General features: G+C 44.7%; 1 protein-coding gene across 7 annotated transcripts in view; it reads left to right on the top strand.

Annotated features, from left to right (window-relative positions):
* Nucleotides 1-19,092, top strand: part of LOC137044705 (regulating synaptic membrane exocytosis protein 3-like) — a 102,609-nt gene extending 83,517 nt beyond the window's left edge. For all 7 annotated transcript variants that reach the window (XM_067420949.1, XM_067420954.1, XM_067420955.1 and 4 more), the window contains 9 exons: nucleotides 8,203-8,312; nucleotides 8,417-8,526; nucleotides 8,995-9,155; nucleotides 10,035-10,252; nucleotides 12,474-12,624; nucleotides 14,866-14,978; nucleotides 15,092-15,193; nucleotides 16,428-16,567; nucleotides 16,642-19,092. In XM_067420949.1, the coding sequence (XP_067277050.1) occupies nucleotides 8,203-8,312; nucleotides 8,417-8,526; nucleotides 8,995-9,155; nucleotides 10,035-10,252; nucleotides 12,474-12,624; nucleotides 14,866-14,978; nucleotides 15,092-15,193; nucleotides 16,428-16,567; nucleotides 16,642-16,860 (1,324 nt within the window). In that variant the 3' untranslated portion in view covers nucleotides 16,861-19,092. The remainder of the gene's footprint in view (nucleotides 1-8,202; nucleotides 8,313-8,416; nucleotides 8,527-8,994; nucleotides 9,156-10,034; nucleotides 10,253-12,473; nucleotides 12,625-14,865; nucleotides 14,979-15,091; nucleotides 15,194-16,427; nucleotides 16,568-16,641) is intronic.
* Nucleotides 19,093-20,454: the final 1,362 nt, after the last annotated feature.

Below are 20,454 nucleotides of genomic sequence, written 5' to 3'. Positions count from 1 at the left end.
TGCACACTGCTAAGAGTAAAGTGTTTCTGCCAAATAAAACCGGAAACCGAGGGTAACACAGATATGACACAATTGACAGACGACTCCGATGTCTCGGTTCCTTGGTTAAAATAGCACTTTTCTCACAATTAACTAATAGTTGGAAACATTTAGATATTGTAAGAACTCAACTGATAAAAATATATAACACTGGCCTGGTGGTTTTTGAATATTTTACTGCAAAAATCATACATAGTGCACTTTTAACAAAAAAAATACTGTTGATTAAAATGCTAAATTTGGTATTACATTGAATTGGAAATGACTATTCTTAGACTAATGCAATTATTCAGTACTTGGAAGCTGAACATACAGAATTATTGTAGGCGAATATGCTTGCATTCTGCCACTGACTAGATATATTTAAAATAATGTAAATGATTTTTACTGGTAACATAAGACATTTGGCATTATCAGGACCCACAAATATTCCCCATTGCATTATTATACATTATTTTTAACATTATAGTAGTTTAATGTAGTACTGACAAAAAAGATTAGCACTATCCACGATACATGTAGTGTTTTTTTTGTATTGCGATATTTTGTGACACAATATATTGTTACACCCCTAGGGAATAAAACGTCTCGCTTACGTATGTAACCCTCGTTCCCTGAAGGAGGGAACGGAGACGTACGTCAGAACTGAACCGACGAATTGGGATCTGCCCTCAGAGACCTATCCACTTCGAGTGTAAAAAAACGAGCCAATCGGAGATTGGCATGTGATCCACACATTCCACGCTCCGCCCCGCAGCGCGGGTATAAATAGGAAGTGGAATGGTAGATCAAATGCTTTTTTCAACTGAGGAGCCGAATACGTGACTGGGCTCCTAGCTGAAGCACAGCTCCTGGCGACGGGACGTACGTCTCCGTTCCCTCCTTCAGGGAACGAGGGTTACATACGTAACCGAGACGTTCCCTTTCAGTCGGTCACGTTCGACGTACGTCAGAACTGAACCGACGAATTGGGATCCCTTTGGAAAACGCCAGGATGCCGGCCCTTCCAGCGTCCTGCTTGAGCGCACTGGACCGTCTAGTATGGTACGGAAGTCAGGGCTCCAAGCAGGGAGGTCAGTCACTGCTGTTTCTGCAAGACCCACTTAGAGTGACCATAGACCGCTGGGAAGCGTGCCCTCTCGGAAGAGGTACGCTGCGGGGCCACGTCCTTCAGGGAACGAGTGGTGGCGGAATACACATAAGGACTAACCTGGCAGGGTAGTGCAACATATGGCAGTCTCTGGGGTGGTTCCAACCTAATTGAAGGGGGGAAAGAACACGCCCAGATACGACAGAGCGGGCTCTGTCGAGGGAAAGACACGGAGCTAGCCCGAAGGGTAGCTGATACCGTGGACGAATACACATATGGGGTTGCCGTGAGGGAACCGCTACATATGGAACCCAGCCTACAACCAAGTTCCACAAGCATACGGGTGCAGGCCTAGCGTCAGATGGTCCGCAACGTCTGACACCGCATGGGGTGACGGAGGAGCTCGACAGGGTTAGCCGGTTTCCCGGGGAACACAACTGGAGACAAATAAACGCACGTATCCGGCCCAGAGGGCGGGAGTGGCGTTGCAAGCCGACACTTAGAACGGGCACTTAGCGCTCCTGGCCACCAGGGGCGAGGATGCGGGAAGATACCGGCTCTACACGTAAGCTATAAAACCTAGCAAACGTGTTAGGTGTCGCCCAGCCCGCAGCTCTACAAATGTCTGTCAGCGAGGCGCCTTGAGCCAGCGCCCAGGAAGAAGCAACACTCCGAGTGGAGTGTGCTCTTACACCGAACGGGCAAGGCACGTCTTGGGACTGGTAAGCCAAGACTATAGCATCCACTATCCAGTGGGCTAACCTCTGCTTGGAGACAGCCTTTCCCTTCTGCTGGCCTCCGTAACAGACGAAGAGTTGCTCTGAGGTCCGAAAGCTTTGGGTCCGGTCAACGTAAGCGCGAAGAGCGCGGACCGGACACAACAAAGCCAGGGCTGGGTCTGCCTCCTCCGAAGGCAGCGCTTGCAGGTTCACCACCTGGTCCCGGAAGGGAGTGGTAGGAACCTTGGGCACGTATCCGGGCCTGGGTCTCAGGACAACGTGAGAGTTACCAGGCCCGAACTCTAGGCACGATTCGCTGACCGAAAGTGCGTGCAGGTCCCCAACCCTCTTGATCGAGGCCAAAGCAGTCAAGAGCACTGTCTTCATTGACAGGATTTTAATCTCAATGGACTCCAACGGCTCGAAGGGAGGGCTCTGAAGTGCTCTGAGCACTAGAGCCAAGTCCCAAGAGGGTAGCGAGGATGGACGAGGAGGATTTAGTCTCCTCGCACCTCTGAGGAACCTGACGATTAGGTCGTGCTTTCCGACGGACTTACCTTCGACTGCGTTGTGATACGCCGCTATTGCGGCGACGTACACTTTGAGGGTGGAGGGAGACAGCCTTCGCTCCAACCCGTCTTGCAGGAAGGAAAGCACAACACCAATCGAACACCTTCGGGGGTCTTCCTGGCGGGAAGAACACCACTCAACGAACAGGTTCCACTTCAGTACATAGAGGCGCCTCGTAGAGGGGGCTCTAGCTGAAGAGATGGTATCTACGACTCCTTGTGGTAGTCCATCTAGAACCTCCGCGTCCCGTCCAGGGACCAGACATGAAGATTCCAGAGGTCTGGACGCAGGTGCCATAGAGTGCCCCGTCCCTGAGAAAGAAGGTCCTTCCTCAGGGGAATGGGCCAAGGAGGGGCTGTCGCGAGGAGAGTTAGTTCTGGGAACCAGGTCCGGTTGGGCCAATACGGCGCAACTAACAAGACCTGCTCCTCGTCCTCCCTGACTTTGCACAGGGTCTGTGCAAGAAGGCTCACTGGGGGAAACGCATACTTGCGTAGGTCCCGGGGCCAGCTGTGCGCCAGTGCATCTGTGCCGAGGGTACCCCCGGTCAGGGAATAGTACCACTGGCAATGGGTCGAGTCCGGAGAGGCAAACAGGTCTACCTGTGCGGCTCGGAACTGGTCCCATATCAGCTGGACCGCCTGGGGGTGGAGTCGCCATTCTCCCGGAGGTGCTGGCTGCCGAGAGAGCTCGTCGGTTGTCTGGTTCAGCGCACCAGGGACATGCATGGCCCGAAGCGACCTCAGATGCTTCTGACTCCACAGGAGCAGGTGGCGGGCGAGTTGGAACATGCGACGGGAGCGTAGACCACCCTGACGGTTGATGTACGCAACGGCCGCCATGCTGTCCGTACGGACCAGTACATGCTTGCCACGTAGCGGCCCCTTGAGGCGGCGCAGTGCCAAGTGTACTGCTAGCAACTCGAGGCAATTGATATGCCAATGCACTTGCGGTTCCGTCCACAGACCCGCAACTGCATGCCCGTTGTACGTGGCCCCCCAACCCGTGGATGAGGCATCCGTGAATAGCACAGCATGCCTGCACACTTGTTCTAGGGGCACCCCGGCCCGGAGAAACGAAGCGTTGGACCACGGGCTGAAGGTTTGGCGGCAGTAAGGAGTCACTGGGACCCGGTACTGGCCGCTCTGCCACGCCCACCTCGGGACTCGGCCATGAAGCCAGTGTTGGAGCGGTCTCATATGAAGCAATCCGAGCGGCGTGACCGCGGCTACGGATGCCATATGCCCCAGGAGCCTCTGAAAAAGTTTCAGTGGGACCGCTGTTCTGCCCTTGAACATATTCAAGCAGTTCAACACCGACCTGACTCGCTCCTCCGTGAGGCGCGCAGTCTGGCTGACCGAATCCAGCTCCATACCGAGGTAAGAGATTCTCTGCGTAGGACAGAGCTTGCTCTTCTCTCGGTTGACCCGAAGGCCCAACTGGCTGAGGTGACTGAGCACCATGTCCCTGTGTTCGCACAACTGCTCCCGAGACTGGGCGAGAATGAGCCAGTCGTCGAGATAGTTGAGGATGTGAACGCCGCGTTCTCGGAGTGGAACAATGGCTGCCTCCGCGACCTTCGTAAAGACGCGAGGCGACAGGGACAGCCCGAAGGGCAGGACTTTGTACTGGTATGCCTTCCCCTCGAACGCAAAGCGTAGGAGCGGTCTGTGTCGGGGGAGTATAGAGACATGAAAGTACGCGTCCTTCAGGTCGATCGCTGCAAACCAATCCTGGGGACGGATGCATTGAAAAATGCGTTTCTGCGTTAACATCCGGAACGGGAGCTTGTGCAGGGCCCGATTCAGGACGCGCAGGTCCAGGATTGGCCGGAGCCCACCCCCTTTCTTGGGCACGATGAAGTAAGGGCTGTAGAACCCTGTCTTCATCTCGGCTGGAGGAACCGGCTCGATCGCGTCCTTCGCCAGTAGGACCTCGATCTCTGACCGCAAGACTTGAGCATCGCTGCTTCGCACTGAGGTGAAGAGGATGCCCTTGTACTTGGGTGGCCGGCGCGCGAACTGAATCGCGTAGCCGAGTCTGATGGTACGGATGAGCCAACGGGACGGTCGAGGGAGCTGTAGCCACGCTCCCAGGGACCGTACCAGCGGGACCAACGGCACCACAGACATGCCCGGGGTGGGGCAGCGCATCGGAGAGCTCTGGCTCGACTCGGGAGGCCCGGAGGCGGCCCGGAGTGTCGCGCGAGCTCTCCTGGTGCGGGCAGGGAGCGGGTGAGAAGGCCCGGAGGCGTCCTCGGAGCCCGCTCGACTGCTCGCTGCCCGGAGGCAGAGAGGTGGGCTGCTCAGACCCGACTCGGGAGGCCCGTGGGCGGCCCGGAGTGTTGTCTGAGCTTTCCCGGGAGAGGCAGAGAGTGGGTGAGAAGGCCCGGAGGCGTCCTCGGAGCCCACTCTGCTGCCCCCTGGCGAGGGGAGGGGAGGGAGGGAGAGACAAAGCCCGGAGGCGTCGTGAACTGCCACCCTGACCCTCTTGGGGCCCAGGGGGATAGGAAACTGCTCTTTTTGTGAGTATGTGGGTACCGCCGAGCTCCGGAGAGCTGGCGGCAGATGTTTCGGACCAGTCGGGACCCCCCGGTCCTCCTCCGGGGGGTGTGGGAGGGATGCGGACATCATCTCCCGAAGAGCAGCTCCTGTCCTCCCTGGGCTGCCTGTCTCAGGGCCGCTTCCCCTTGCGCTTGCCGGCAGGCTTAGCGGTCTGGACAGGTTGGGCGCCACCCTTGCGCCCGGCACCCTGCTTGGCCTGTGGAGGCTGCTGCTTTGGCTTGGCAGGGGCGGAGGCGGACGCTGGGGGACGCCCTCGGCGACGAGCAGGCGGGGGAGCTGCGGCCGGCGACTGGGTGGAGGCAGCAGCAGGTCGCCGGGGCAGGATGTTCCTGATAGCCTCCGTCTGCTTCTGGGCCACCGAGAACTGCTGGGCAAAGTCCTCGATGGCGTCGCCGAAGAAGCCGGCCTGACAGATAGGGGCGTTCAGGAAGCGGACCTTGTCCGCTTCACGCATATCTGCCAGGTTCAGCCACAGGTGGCGTTCCTGGACCACCAGAGTGGACATCGCCCGACCCAGGGAGCGTGCAGTGACTTTCGTCGCTCGTAGAGCGAGGTCCGTCGCCGCACGCAGTTCCTGCATAACGCCCTGGTCGGAACTTCCCTCGTGCAGTTCCATGAGCGCTTTGGCCTGGTAGACCTGCAGGAGCGCCATGGCATGCAAAGCCGATGCGGCTTCTCCACAGGCTGTGTAAGCCTTGCCGGTCAGCCCGGACGAGAACTTACACGCCCGGGAGGGGAGACGCGGGGCACCACGCCAGTCCGCAGCGGTCTTGGGACACAGGTGCATCGCCACTGACCGCTCGACCGGGGGGATTCCCACGTAACCCTTCACCGCACCGCCATCGAGGGAGGTGAGGACGGAGGAGTCCGTCGATCGCGAGCGAGCGCTATACGGCGCTGCCCACGACTTCGAGATCTCCTGATGCACTTCCGGGAAGAAAGGCACCGGGGCGGGGCGCTGAGAACCAGCGCGGGCCGTCCCGAGAAACCAATCGTCCAGCCGCGAAGGTTCGGGACACGGTGGAGGGTTCCACTCGAGCCCTACGCTTGCGGCGGCCCGGGAAAGCATAGCCGTAAGCTCTGGGTCAGACTCGGGCAACGCTGTCACACCCGAAGGGGGCAGCGCAGCCGAATCCTCATCCTCAGAGCCCATTAGCTCGTCCGACCGACATCCTGTCTTCCGCCGGAGCCCCAAAGGAAACGGCTGGCACTCCACGTGAGAGGTCAGCACGCTCCTCCGGAAACTCCACCGGCGCAGCGGAGGGGGGAGGGGCCCGAGGAGCCATATGACCCGGCGGGTTTGCCCTGACCGTCACCCTCAGGTCCCCACCCAAGTCATCAGCCAGAGTAGCAGCCCTCTGCTTAGGCGCAGAAGGACCGCTAGACCGGGGGATGCGCGAGGGTGCTCCACCTGCCTTGAGGTATTGGAGTCTGGACCGTAACACTGCGATGGTCATGTTCCCGCAATGGGAACATGAGTCATTCACGAACGCAGCCTCTGCGTGCTGAGTGCCCAGACACGAGAGACAACGAACATGACCGTCAAGCGGGGACAGAAAGCGACCGCACCCAGAAACACACGGTTTGAATGACATCTTGAAAAAGACGCAGGGTCAAACCGTGTTGCTCTTTTAGGATGGAAAACTGCTCTTTTAGTTGTGCTGAAGCAGGGAGATGACCGCGGTCAGCACGCAGTCCGAATGCAAGCCTGCGTGTGACACTCAAAACAGGGAAAAACGCCCAGCGAACCAACAATGGAAGCTCTTTTAAATGAATGCAAACAATTGCAACTGGTCGGTCTCTCGCTGAGAAGCGCTGTAACACCCGCACTGGCAGTTCTCCTTCCTCTCTCTCCAAGACTCAGTCTTTTAAACACTCTTCGTGGAAACAGAATGAACTGTTCGGCTCCGAAGTTGAAAGCATTTGATCTACCATTCCACTTCCTATTTATACCCGCGCTGCGGGGCGGAGCGTGGAATGTGTGGATCACATGCCAATCTCCGATTGGCTCGTTTTTTTACACTCGAAGTGGATAGGTCTCTGAGGGCAGATCCCAATTCGTCGGTTCAGTTCTGACGTACGTCGAACGTGACCGACTGAAAGGGAATAAAATGTTTCAATTAAAAGGGTAAAAGCAATAATATTAAAATAATATAAATGGTGTAGAATTGATGTGAGTGAATAAAATCATAGATAATCTGTCTTCCTGTTAAAAAAAATTATTCATGGCTAGTGCATTTCCTCAAATCACCCGCCAATGTTAATATGGGCCCTGTTATTATTCAGAATATTACAATGTGTATATTTTTTAGTTGTTATACAGGTTGTTGAACTTTTACAGGGAAGTGCTGCACTTGCTTCATCCACAAACATGTTTGTTTTTTCACACATTCACACTTTATTTCTCTGTCTGTTTTGCAAATCATTTATTGGCTTTATCTCCATTTGTTTTTTTCTTCTATGATTTGTCACATTGATTTTATTTGTCCTTTATTATTCTGTCTTGTATGTTGCTATTCTTGCTGGCTCGCAGCATTAGGCCAACCTCCATTCTTAAGGGCTCACGCAGGAAGAGGGTATCGCTGCCTCCATTGGGTAGGGTGACCCGTGCAGGTTTCAACCACAGGCTCACCCCAAATGGAAAGGTGCTGACCCTGATCATGACTGAGAAGCCTTGCTGTGCTCAACCCACCCTATATTCACACAAAAAGCCTCATCTTTGCTATAACCGCTGCCGCTTTTGCTCTTTTTTCTCAAATGTTTTGTGTGGTTGCTGCTTTTTATACTGAATATCCACCTGTCCTCATCACCTACCCACAGCTTTCCGTCTGTTGCCATGTGCATCATAACAACAAAATGTCGTCTTTCACAGTTTACCGCTATTTTTTTCATCAGTTTCACACCCTCCACTCTTGTACTTGTTTTGCTTTCCTTAAGGCTCTTAGCTATAATACTGTAACCCTATCATGCAGACATTGGTCCGGTAAGGATATGACCAGTCTGTTTGTGAAAGTGTGTAGTCTACTTCTTGATGCTCTGTGTTTCTTCGACTTACATTTTGATCCACACTGGTTGGCGATATGGCCTTTGTACTTGATAGAATCGTAAGTCTCTCTCTCTCTCTCTCTCTCTCTCTCTCTCTCTCTCTCTCTCTCTCTCTCTCTCTCTCTCTCTCTCTCTCTCTCTCTCTCTCTCTCTCTCTCTCTCTCTCCTTCTTTAGGGTGCAACCACACTCCCGCCCCACATTCTCCTCATCAACAGCGGACTCTTCGACACGAAAGGTCAGACAGCTTCCCCAAGTTCCCGCTAAAAGCAGCAGTGTAGAGCAAGGTACAGTCATTGTCCATTGACTTGTTACTTTTCCAAATGTTTTTGGAATACATGTGCAAAATTTGACAATAAGAGAATCATATTGTTTGTCATGTATGTATTAGCTCTTGCCTCAGAGGAGCGGACACGGCAAATGAAAGTACGCACCTTCCGAACACCAGCTCCCTCCAGTACCAGCCAGGATCTGGAGAGGGCGCTCAAGAATAAACGAGAGGTGAGCGCCCGGTCTGCTCTCTCGGGGTTGGACTTCATCTTTATATACACTACTGTTAAAAAGTTTGGGGCTGAATATCTAATTAAAATAGAATTACTCCAGAATAGCCGTTACTCCAATGTTACATGATTATGCTGATTTAGTACTTGCAAATATTTCTTATCATCAATGTTGAAAACAGTTTTTTCCCTGCTTTAAACCAACAGTCTTAAATGTTCAAGTTCAAAAGAGCAGCATTTATTTGATTTTGAAACCTTTTGTAACATTATAAACGTCTTTACTGTCACATTTGATTAATGCATTCTTGCTCAATAAAAATATGAGAAAATATCTTATACTGACCCCAAACTTTTGAACGGTAGTGTAGCCTATCATCTCATTCCAACTCTTTCAAACTGTGAAAAATCTAGAATGTTAAGAATGTATACAGTATGCACTTTGATTTCTTTGTGTATTTCATTCTACTAGCTTTATAAGGAGCAGCGACGAAGCTCTGACAATGTGTCCCATAAGTCCTCAGACAGTGATGTCAGCGACGTGTCAGCCATCTCTCGCGCCAGCAGTGCCTCGCGGATCAGTAGCACCAGCTACATGTCCATTCAATCAGAACGACCCAGGGGTCGCATTAGGTGAGATGCATGGGGTAGTTCAAATCACACTGGACTGTTGCATTAGGTTAGTAGGAGTTAGGTTATTAGGTTTGTTAGAGATCAATTTGTAAAGGGAATGTCATTTATTCACTTTTTTATTTTTGTTGTGTTTAATTTACATTGGGTAAAAATCGGTGTATTTAGATGTTTTAAATAGTTTTCTTGTTCAGAAAAAGTCTCAATCTTAGTCCTTCTCTCTGTCATTTTTGCTCCTGCTGCTTTAAGTTGAGCACTGAATAAATGTTTGTGTAGCAGTCAATAGTTAATGTACATGTTACAATGGTTAACCTGTTTAGTTTCCATATGTTCTCATTGTAATTGTAAAAATTGAGTATATCTACAATTTTGTTTAAAAGTTTGGGGTCAAGAATGCATTAAATTGATCAGAAGTTACAGTAAAGACATTTATAATGTTCAAAAAGGTTTGTTTCAAATAAATGCTGTTCTTTTAAACTTTATATTCATCAAAACATCCTGGGAAGAAAAATGCTGAGAATGCCATTATAGGAATAAACATTTTAAAATATTACAATAGAAAACAGTTATTTAACATTTAAATAATACAATTTTACAATATTACTGTTTTAATGTATTGAAATCAAATACAAGCAGCCATGGTCATAAGAGATTTGCAAAAACTTTTAAAAAGAAATTGACCCCAAACTTTTTCCTCACAGCAGTCTTTTCCATGATCGTGTCATTCTCAGATTCTAGTGATTTTCGGTAAACTCATGTTGAGGGAGGTGCAGAAAGAACCGACACAATAATCAAACACAGAGGGTCACATTGGCTACAGTGATTTTCCATTTGTCATTTGAGTTACTGAGAGACTTTTTCTCTGTTTTCTCCCTACACCAGCCGTCATATTCATCCATCCAGCCACATGATGAAGAGTACGAGTGTTAGTGGAGAAATCTACAGTCTGGAGCGTACCGATGGCAGCCAGTCAGACACCGCTCTGGGAACACTGGGAGGAGGAGGAAAAAAGCGCAGATCCAGCCTTAGCGCCCGTGTAGTCGCCATCGTGGGCATTCCCTCACGCCGCAGCAGAAGCACCTCTCAGCTCAGTCAGACAGGTGAGACACTACCAGCCAATCATATACTTCCAATGCAAAAAGATTTCTTGGATAGCCACATAGATCAGTATTGCACCTAATAAACTAAAAGAATTTAAACATGCTGCTTCATGTACCATATACAGTAGGGCCTTTTGTCCCAATATAACTCATTGTTTGGATATCTGTCAAGTAAGGTCACTTTTATGCTCTTTTAAACACCAGAGAAGAGATACAGGACACAGATACATTTCATATGCTCGGTTAGTGTAGCCTGAGGTGCCCTCTACTGGTGTAAAAGCTAAAAACAGCATTTATTATTGCCAGAAATGCTTCATATCTTGAGTAACAACAAGGAGATATTCAATAGAATGACATTAGTGTCATCAGGACCAAAAATCAGTTTGGAATTGTTAACAAAATGAAGACACTGGTAATTTCTTCCTGTCGTTTAAATCCATTTGCCAAGACCGCTGGATGTCTTTTCCTCAGTCTTCCTGCTTGGATGGCTGTCTCTTATCTGTCTCTTCTCTTTCTCCGGGTCATCCTTGTCTGGTGGATCTACATATCAGGTCTCACTCTACCCTGTTTCACCTCTTAAAGTAGAATGCATCTTCAGTCTCTTTAAAAGTGTGGGAGCTGAAGCCTCGGGCTGGAAATATGAATGGCAGCATGTTTGCATTGGCAAGAGTTCACTCTTCCAGGTGCAGATCAACCCTGGATTCCTATCAGATGTAATGTAGATAAATACCTTTGAAGTTGGATCTGATATCCTCTAAAATCCCATATTTTAAGTGCTGTCTGTTTATAGTTTAATAAATGGACTGCTGAAAAAAGAAACAAATTCAAAAAGGATGGCAAAAGATGTTTTTTTGGCACCGCTCTCTGCCAAACGCCTGTATAATATCTTAAAAGGCCCATCAGATGATAAATCATAAAGAGTTGCAAAGATGCGATAAATCAGCATTTTAAAGAGCTCCGCTGCTCCGTAACAGCTGTTCCACGCTCTGCCCACTGCACCAGCCTCATCCATTCACAACCATAGCCAAAGCTAAAAATACAATTACGGTAACACGGTTAATGCATTAGGTATTATGAAATAACAACAAAGAGTTATATTATTTATTAACTTTAGTTGATGTATTAAATAAACTTAAATGAACAATATAACAGTATATTTAGTGTACTGTTCAAAGTTGTGAACTATTACTTCAGTATTTTAAAATGTAATTTACTCCTTTGTCAGCAAAGCTAAGTTTTCACTTACTCCAGTCTTCAGTGTCACATGATCCTTCAGAAATCATTCAAATATGCTGATTTGCCGATCAAGGAACAATGTTAAAACCGGTTGTCCTTTCTTATTTTTTGGTGAAACTGAGATTTTTTTAAAAATCTTTTATAAATAAAGTCTGAAAGATCAGCATACACTGTAAAAAATGTTGTTATTAGTTTATGATACTTAATGCTCTAACTAATGTTAACAATTAGTACCTTTATATAAGTGTTCATATTATGATTTAGTTTTTTTTCCTACAAATTCCAAATTCATGGTTTTTTTAAAAAAAACATCTTGTGGGCTGCCACAGAGTATATAGTTTAGACACTCTTGCTTTAAGATGATTTTTTAAGTCCAAAACGCTACAAGAACCTCAACACACGCTCTAAATGTACTTTATTCTATAGATTATTGCTGTAATTTAGCATTGGCTAAAATAAAACAATTTCTGTTCTGAAAGTATTTTTCTGTTTTCCCAAATAATTTCATGCAGATATCTGCTGATAAAAATCCCTGCACCTTTCTTCTGTAAGTCTTGTGAGAGTAAGCCCTTGATTGTGATTTGATGAAAGGCAAAACAACGAGTGAAGAGATAAATCTCTCTGCTACATTTTTAACTCAAACAACTGGCATGACAGCGGCTCTGTGAGCCACCTCAGTGGTTGACTTTTTCAAAGGATCTGTAATCCATCAAAAGGCCATAAATAGTAAGGATGTTGCCCCATGACGTCCAGCAGGAGATGTTATTCTCACCAGGGGCGAAGAGCTTTGTTTTAGACTGCAATATTTTCTCCTGATTGACAGCTATAAGAATAGCACACCAACACCAACACCTTGGCGCATACACACACGCGCAAATAAAAAACCTTGAAGAAATCAAAGCAAATATGTCTACTACACCTTTTAAAATGAGTATTTATCAGACTTACAATAATTCATAATACAATTTTTTTTTCCCATCTGCAGAAGCAGCCAACAAGAAATCAAAGGGATCCAGTCAGATCCAGCGCAGTCAGGAGACGGGAATGGCAGTGGAGTATCCTCGTAACGCCATGGCCCGCCAAGCCAGCCGAGAGTCCACTGACGGCAGCATGAACAGCTATAGCTCTGAGGGCAAGTTAGTATCCAGTGCAGTGTGACTCCTCCTTTGTATACATAAAATATTGCCATTATAAACTATACATTGTTCTATCACTATTCTGTTACAGGTAGCCTGTCTGCCCATTTATTTTATTTCCTACAGTCCTCAGTTCCTACACTGCTTTACTCAGTGTTGTCTGCAGTGTTATACAGTGTTGTATACTACCGTTTAAAAGTTTAAGCTTTAAAAAAATAAATAATACATTTATACAGCAAGGATGCATTAAATTGATCAAAAGTGACAGTTAAGACATTTATAATGTTACAAAATATTTCTACTTCAAATAAATGCTGTTCTTTTGAAATTTCTATTCATCAAACTATCCTAAAAAAAATTTGTATCCCGGTTTCCACAAAATTATTAAACAGCACAACTGTTTTCAATATTGATAATAATAATAAATGATTATTGAGCACCAAATCAACATATTATTATGGATAAAAACAGTCAGTATTTAAATGTTTTACAATATAATTGCTCAAATAAATGCAGTCTTGATGAGCATAAAAGACTTTTCAAACTATTTAAAGTACTATAAGCCTAATTTCTGCTATTTTACCCGAAGTTGACCTCCTCCCCAGCTCACACTTCCTTAAAATGTCCTATCTCTGGTGTTTTTATGCATTTGCTGCAAACCATCACTCATACATAAATGGACTCTCAACATGTACACATAAGCTTCTCGTCTAGATTTATTTGGAAAAACCATAAGGATAAGCTAATAGAGAACAGTCTGATTTACAAAGCTAATGTTGTGTCCACTATTGTCTAAGCTCCATTTTTGGAGCCAGATGGCAAGCAGTACTCCCCTATAATAATTAAAATATCCATCATCTGCGGAGAGGGGCCTTGGCAGGATCTGTAGCTGCGCTGAAAACGGCAGCCACACATCCCTTTGCGGCTTCAAAACGGCGGTCGTTCAGTCGGTTGGCCTGGCCGTCGTGACAAACGGAGTGTGACACAGCAAAATGAGCAGCAACGTCATGATTTAAGGCTTATTTCATGTGAATGTGTTTTAAATAGTCTGAAATCACATAAAGCAGTTGATATGGTAGCACGACATGGGCTGGCACGTCCCTCAGACATTCCTGCAGGAGTTAGGTCATGGAAATTGCGCTGGTCTCAAAGGAAATATTGAGTGTATTAAGAGGGGCCTTAACACAGGACAGGGTTTGCATACCATACTCAGCGCAAGACTGCATTTCAGCAGCTTTTGAACTGATCGCAGTAGGCTCATTCTATAAAAGTACATTTATAAACAAATTGTTGTATATGTTAGTGTTTAAAGTTTGTTTTCATATGTTGGTCTCAATAAGGATTTAGTAGATTATTTTTTGACATTTTATTGATTTATTACAATTAAGTTAAGTATATAAGAATGCCTAAAGATACAACTTGTTAGCCTGATGTGGTCATACTCAATTCTAGTCAGAATAGGAGTCTGAAACTGCTCCATTGGGCTGTCATTATGAGGCGTGTTTCAACCAAACCAGGAAAGACATCAATTGGATAGACCTACAACCAATCAGAGCAACGAAGCGACACGTTGTCAAATGTCAACAGAGCTCAACTGTACAGTGTTGCCAAGTCCACGTTTTTTCCCGCGGGTTGTTTTCTATGTCCGCGGGTTTAAGCAACTATTATGTGATATATAGACCCATGAGTGCGGATTTTAGCAGGCAACCTTGCCAAAATAACACACATTTTACCCCCCAAACACCATTTTCTTTCTGGAGAAGCTATTGTTTAGGGCTAGTAGATGGCGGATTTTGTTGTAAAAACTTGGCAACCCTGTCTGCACACGCGCTGGAATAAACAATCTTTGCTAGTGTTGTAAAAAAAAAAGAAAAGAATTTAATGATACACAGAGTACTTACCCAACATGATCATCATTTCTGAGAGAAATTGTGAAGGTGAATGCATATACAAACAAATATAATCCAAGCCCCTTTGATGACGTGCATGATTATGTTACTGTTTATCATCTGTCTGTCATCGTCTAAAGCCCGCCGTGATGATTTCATTGGTCCGAACAGTTTTTGTTCAGCAATAATTACTCATCTATTGAGCGAGGCCAGACCGAACCGCCCGACCTAAAAAATTTGTGGGCGGGGCTAAGTTCGGCTGGCATCCAGGCTAACGACTTGTATTTAAATTGCTGCCTTTGATCCATTCATCCATCTGATAACCTGTGCATGTCACATGTGTGTGTCTCAGTCTGATCTTCTCAGGGATGAGGTTAGGGGCTGACAGCCAGTTCAGTGATTTCCTAGATGGTCTTGGCCCCGCTCAGTTGGTGGGTAGACAAACACTTGCAACGCCCGCTATGGGTAAGTAAATTATGTAAATATTTTTGTAAATATACAAACTTAAGTCTAAGATTGTTTGCTTCAATGAAAAACTTAGAAAAATGTAATTTCTGGAAACCTTTTTTGTTTTGTAGGAGATGTTCAGATTGGACTGATGGATAAGAAAGGGCAGTTGGAGGTGGAGGTTATCAGGGCCCGTGGTCTTACACCTAAACCAGGTTCCAAATCGCTGCCGGGTGAGTGCGCCCACACAACTAGTTTTCATTAGTAGTAGATAGTAGTGAATATGGGTTAAGGATTCATTATGTGTATCCTGGCATTAGGTTCCGTTTGAGGTTAGACGATTTAAAAAAAAAGTCTACTTTTATTCAGCAAAGATTCATTAATTAAATGTATCGAAAGTGACAGTAAAGACATTTACAATGTTATAAAATATTATTTTAAATAAATGCTTTTCCTCTGATCCTTCATCAAATAATCAAATATCAAATTCATCAAATAATCACACATAATTTCCACAAAATATTAAGCAGGAAAACTACTTTTCTACATTGATAATAATAGGAAATATTAGAATATTAGAATGATTTTTGAAGAATCATGTGAAGAATCATTTTAAAATATATGACATATATTACCATAATCTTCCAAATATAAGACTTCCCTGATTATAAGACGACTCCCCTTTTTCAAGATGTACCATTTGCAAAAAAGCTTTTAAAATGCCAAACCTTGTATTTTATAAAGATAATTTTTTATGAAGAAAATGTTATAATAAAAAATGTCAGTTTTTGTACTGAAAGTATGGTAAATACTGGTAAAATGTTCAATGGATCACATTTAAAAAATAAACATTTGTTGGCATTCCGTAAAAACCTGTTGCCCATCTGAATTATATAACAATTAGGTTGTCCATCTCATAGTGAAAACCATGTAGCCTACCAAAATTTAATTAACAGCAGAACTGAAATCTGGGTACCATCTCACATTTTAAAATCACATATATTGAAAATGTAGCCTGTCAGCAAGGCACGCAAACATGACAGTCACCCGGCTGCCGGCAGAAAAGCTTTCTGTTACAGTTTTTAGAACTGTCTTTTTGCGCCCGCAATCTTCCAACATTATTCTCTGACATACCCCATTTCTTGCCACGCTCGTTTTACGCATATTTGGCGTACTACTTATTGTTGCGGTTTATTATTGATGTAAAAGTCTAGCCCCTGAATATAAGACAACCCTGTTTTTTTAGATGTATTTCTTAGTGACCCCAAACTTTTGAACAGTAGTGTATTTGTAGTTGCTTTAATTTGTACAGTAGTTAAATTTGTAGACATTTAGCACATGTACTTTGGACTAACAGAAGTGATTTAAAGGAGCTTAATGGAATGATTACAGCAGGAAAATTTGAAGATTAATACATTGTACTAATTGTATACCTGTGCCTTTTTGAACCATGTGTGCTCTTCACAGCTCCCTACGTCAAGGTCTATTTGTTGGAAAATGGAGCGTGCAAAGCCAAAAAGAAAACCAAGATTGCACGAAAGACGCTTGATCCTTTGTATCAGCAATCGCTGTTGTTTGAGGAAAGTCCGCAGGGTAAAGTTCTCCAGGTAGGACTGAGTTTGTTTTCGGTATACCTCGCTGTGCACCATTAGTGTGTACTGACCAATGAATGTGTCTTCAGGTAATAGTTTGGGGAGATTACGGCCGCATGGACCACAAATGTTTCATGGGAGTCGCCCAGATTCTTTTAGAGGAGCTGGATCTTTCTAGCACAGTGATCGGTTGGTACAAACTGTTTCCCCCCTCGTCATTGGTCGACCCGACCTTAGCTCCCCTCACTCGTCGCGCTTCCCAGTCATCGCTGGACTCTTCAGGGCCGCCAGGCATCATCAGGTCCTAGTGAATGGACAGGAGCGAGATGCAAAACAAAACACACGAGCCAGTGGACCAAGGACCCGAGGAAACAATCAGAACCGGAGCGGCGGATAAAGAGATGGACAGAATCATGATCAAAGCTTTGCTGAAGCCTGACAATCACTTCTCTCTTTTACTTTTGATCTTTGGGTTGTAGAGATTTCTTTTGATCCACTCTGCTCCTTTACTGCATGTTTTGTTGCTGAGATGACGATTCGACCCAAATAAAATGAGAAGGAAGGGAAAGGCTCCCGAAACGCAGCCCCACTTCTTTTGACGGGAAGCAGAGCCCAGAGCGGTTCGGTAGCCTAGATCATTCTGGTCAGTCAGCGTATTTGTTTTCTCACACGTGTATGTGTTTCAGAGCTGGCGGGAGTGAGAGGACAGCACTGCCCCTCCTCTATATTGCACTTACAGGAAGTCCCTCTTTTGAAAGACCAGAGGTCAAGGGTTAAAGGTCAAGATTTAGTCTTCTCAGAGAGTTTTCTCTCTGCATCACGGATGCTGCATCTGAGGCTCCGCCGTGTGCCGGTCTGGCACGAACTCAGACTCAGATTGTGTAAATGCAGTGTGTGTGTGTGTGTGTGTGTGTGTGAGTGTGCGTTTGCGTCTAATAAGGCAGGGACGCCTGAGAACCTTTTAAGTCTGTTTACAGCAGTCGCCACCGACTGCTTTGCCTTTTCACGTTACTGTTGATTTGGTAAATAGGCACACTTTGTAGAATGTGAAAACATGCTTCATGTTTTCTGACATTTGTGTCACACGAGCTTCACGGAAGACACAAAACCAATTGTATTTGATTCACTGGGACTGTAAGAAGCTGCCACTATCATTTAGGTTTCTTCAACCCTAACAGGAAACTACATGCATTAACTCACTAACCGTTCTTGCGATCACAAAACACATCGTACTGACATTTCAGAGCATTTTTAATTCTATTCCGTTTGGTAAAGGACCTGTACATACCAATATTAGAATTTCTACCCGATTAGAGTTTACATTATTTTAATGCAAGCACAACTGCTTGATTTTTGAACAAAAAAAGAGAAAAGGTTAAGCTTTGGGGGAATGACGAAAAAATCTGAAGAGGCCAAAATCGTAAGCTTCCTATTTTTAGCAGTTTGTCATCAGTTTTCGGTTTAGTTTATTATAAAAGGAATCTCACAGATCCCCCCTGAGCATTTTGAATGTGACAGTGAGACGTGGTCTCTGAAGAAGACTGCTCGCCACCAACACGGGGAACAGCATGAAACTGGAACTGTTCCAAGTTGCATGCACATTTTGTAAAACAAGACAGATGAGAAAAAAGAGACTACAATAAGTGTGTGTTAGTTCCACAAACTGTAGGCCAGCTTGTATGTTGCATGTACTTGTACAGTTTGCTTGTACTTGATATAAATAGATTATCAAATAAAACGAAGCCATTCATTCCATGTGTGGGCATTTGGCCGGGTTCAGCCATACACACAGGCCTTATTTTGGGGCTGAATGTCTATAAGAATTTTTCAATTGTTTTATTTCCCCCCCTTTTTTTTCCTTTACCCTGGATGGATAAATAAGTGCTGTACTGTAGTACTCAGCAATCTCAAGGCCCTATTTTATTGAAGATGTTGGTGTTCACTGTAGTCTGTACTACTGTGGGGCTAAAACTAAAGTAGAAAACCTGTATAAAAACTAGAGCTATATGTATATGGAATATAATTATAAAAATCACAATGACTTAGAGATATATCGATATTGAACAGAGTGTATCAATTAAACATCACTCATGTACATGCATATATTGTAAATATGAGTCTGCAGAGAAGTTTACTTATATTTACAAAGCGGCCCCATTCAAGTTAATGGATCAGTGCTCTGTCTCTTGGTTCTGCTGAGCGGAAGAAGGGATGCCTCCAAAGTTTTATTTTAGTGATGCCCAATCTGACGAGAGAAATTTGGACCTCTACCACCCTGTTGCTTTATCATAAATGCTCATGAATCCTCGTTTCAATGAGAACTTTACTTTATATGCCTGGTTTTGGCAGACTTATTTACTTTGTCAGTATTATTCAAGGATACTGATTGTTTACAGATCATGTGTTCCACTGAAACAAAATTGAAAGTATTCACTGCAACATTTCTTGTTTGTACAGCAGACGTGGCTCAAATAATGTGTATGTTTTATATTCAAGAGTTCATTTTTATTATTTACAAATAAAAGACTGTGTGGAAGAAATGTTGTGTACTCTTTTTGTATTATTCTTCATTTTATTTCATTCATTTTTGTTCATTTAAATAAAACATTTAAAATGTAATTTTGATCATTAAAGCCCTCAAACCAAATAGAAGTCCGTTCAGTAATGTCCATTAATACGTCATACTCTAGTTAATCCAATCCCTCCACCACGTGGAGGGAAATAGAACTACACAGTTCCTTCCTTTTGATTATTGCATTTGTTTAATTTTTAAATAGTTGTGCAAGGTCACTGCTTAACATTTGCTAAAAAAAAATACCTCTTCTGTCAGTGATTTCTGGAAATGCGACAATAGACTGTGTTGTGTGTTTATGTAACCAGTGAGCAGCTGTTCAGAGTCTAATGCATAATTCAGGTATCCAGCTAATTGTAATTTAATGTCAGTGTGTCTGTTTAGGTAAGCTATAAAAGTAGCCACTATGAAGTCTAGTGAAACATGGCCTTAAAGATAAAGCATCTGTTTTCCTAGAGATGCTTAGCCTTGCACTAAATTACTTGGATGATATTATGTTTTTAATATTATTAGTGACAGATTTGGTGCTGCTTCAACATTCACTCACTGCTGCTATAGCAATGCTGGAGCACCGGTTAGCAACACAGAACAAGAATTTGTTATTAAGGCATAATATTACACAGATGCTTCACCACTGAAAATCAAATCGAGCGGTGGCATGTCTGGAAATTATGACGTCACTGCACAGTTAGTTGGATTGTAACAAAATATTGCTGGTTTTTCCATAAACTGAATCACAACTTAAAACTGAAATCAAAAACAACCGATGATGTTAAACAGAGTATGAGGCAAAGCAAGTTTATGGCACATTTCACAAAAAGGTCATTTAAAGTGCTACATTACAAAGAGAAAGAGAAAATAAAGACAAAAGTGAAAACATTGAAGGTTTTAAAACATCTAAATAAAATTTTGGTGGGAAATTTGGTGTAAATATTTCTTGAAATAAGAAACTCAAAAAATCCATAGGCTATCTTTGGTTATCTACACCAGTGTTACACCAGTTCAGATATTTAGCATATTTAGTGCTATTTATATATAGTCACCACCGGCCACTTTTATTAGGTACACCTGGGTCGGACCCTAACTGTCTTAATACTTCATGGCATAGATTCAAAAAGGTGCTAAGAACATTCCTCAAGAGATTTTGATCCACATTGAAATGCATCACACAGTTGCTACATATTTGCCGGCTACACATCCATGATGCAAATCTCCACAAATGTTCCACCAAATCCCAAAGGTGCTCTATTGAATTAAGATCTGGTGATTGGAGGCCATTAGAGAGTAGTGAACTCATTGACATGCAAAAAACTATTTGAGTTGATTTGAT

This window comes from Pseudorasbora parva, chromosome 17 (genome assembly GCF_024679245.1).
Source record: "Pseudorasbora parva isolate DD20220531a chromosome 17, ASM2467924v1, whole genome shotgun sequence".
NCBI classification, from domain to species: Eukaryota; Metazoa; Chordata; class Actinopteri; order Cypriniformes; family Gobionidae; genus Pseudorasbora; species Pseudorasbora parva.
The sequence above is the reverse complement of the archived record's forward strand: the minus strand, read 5'-3'. Positions and strand labels throughout refer to the sequence as shown.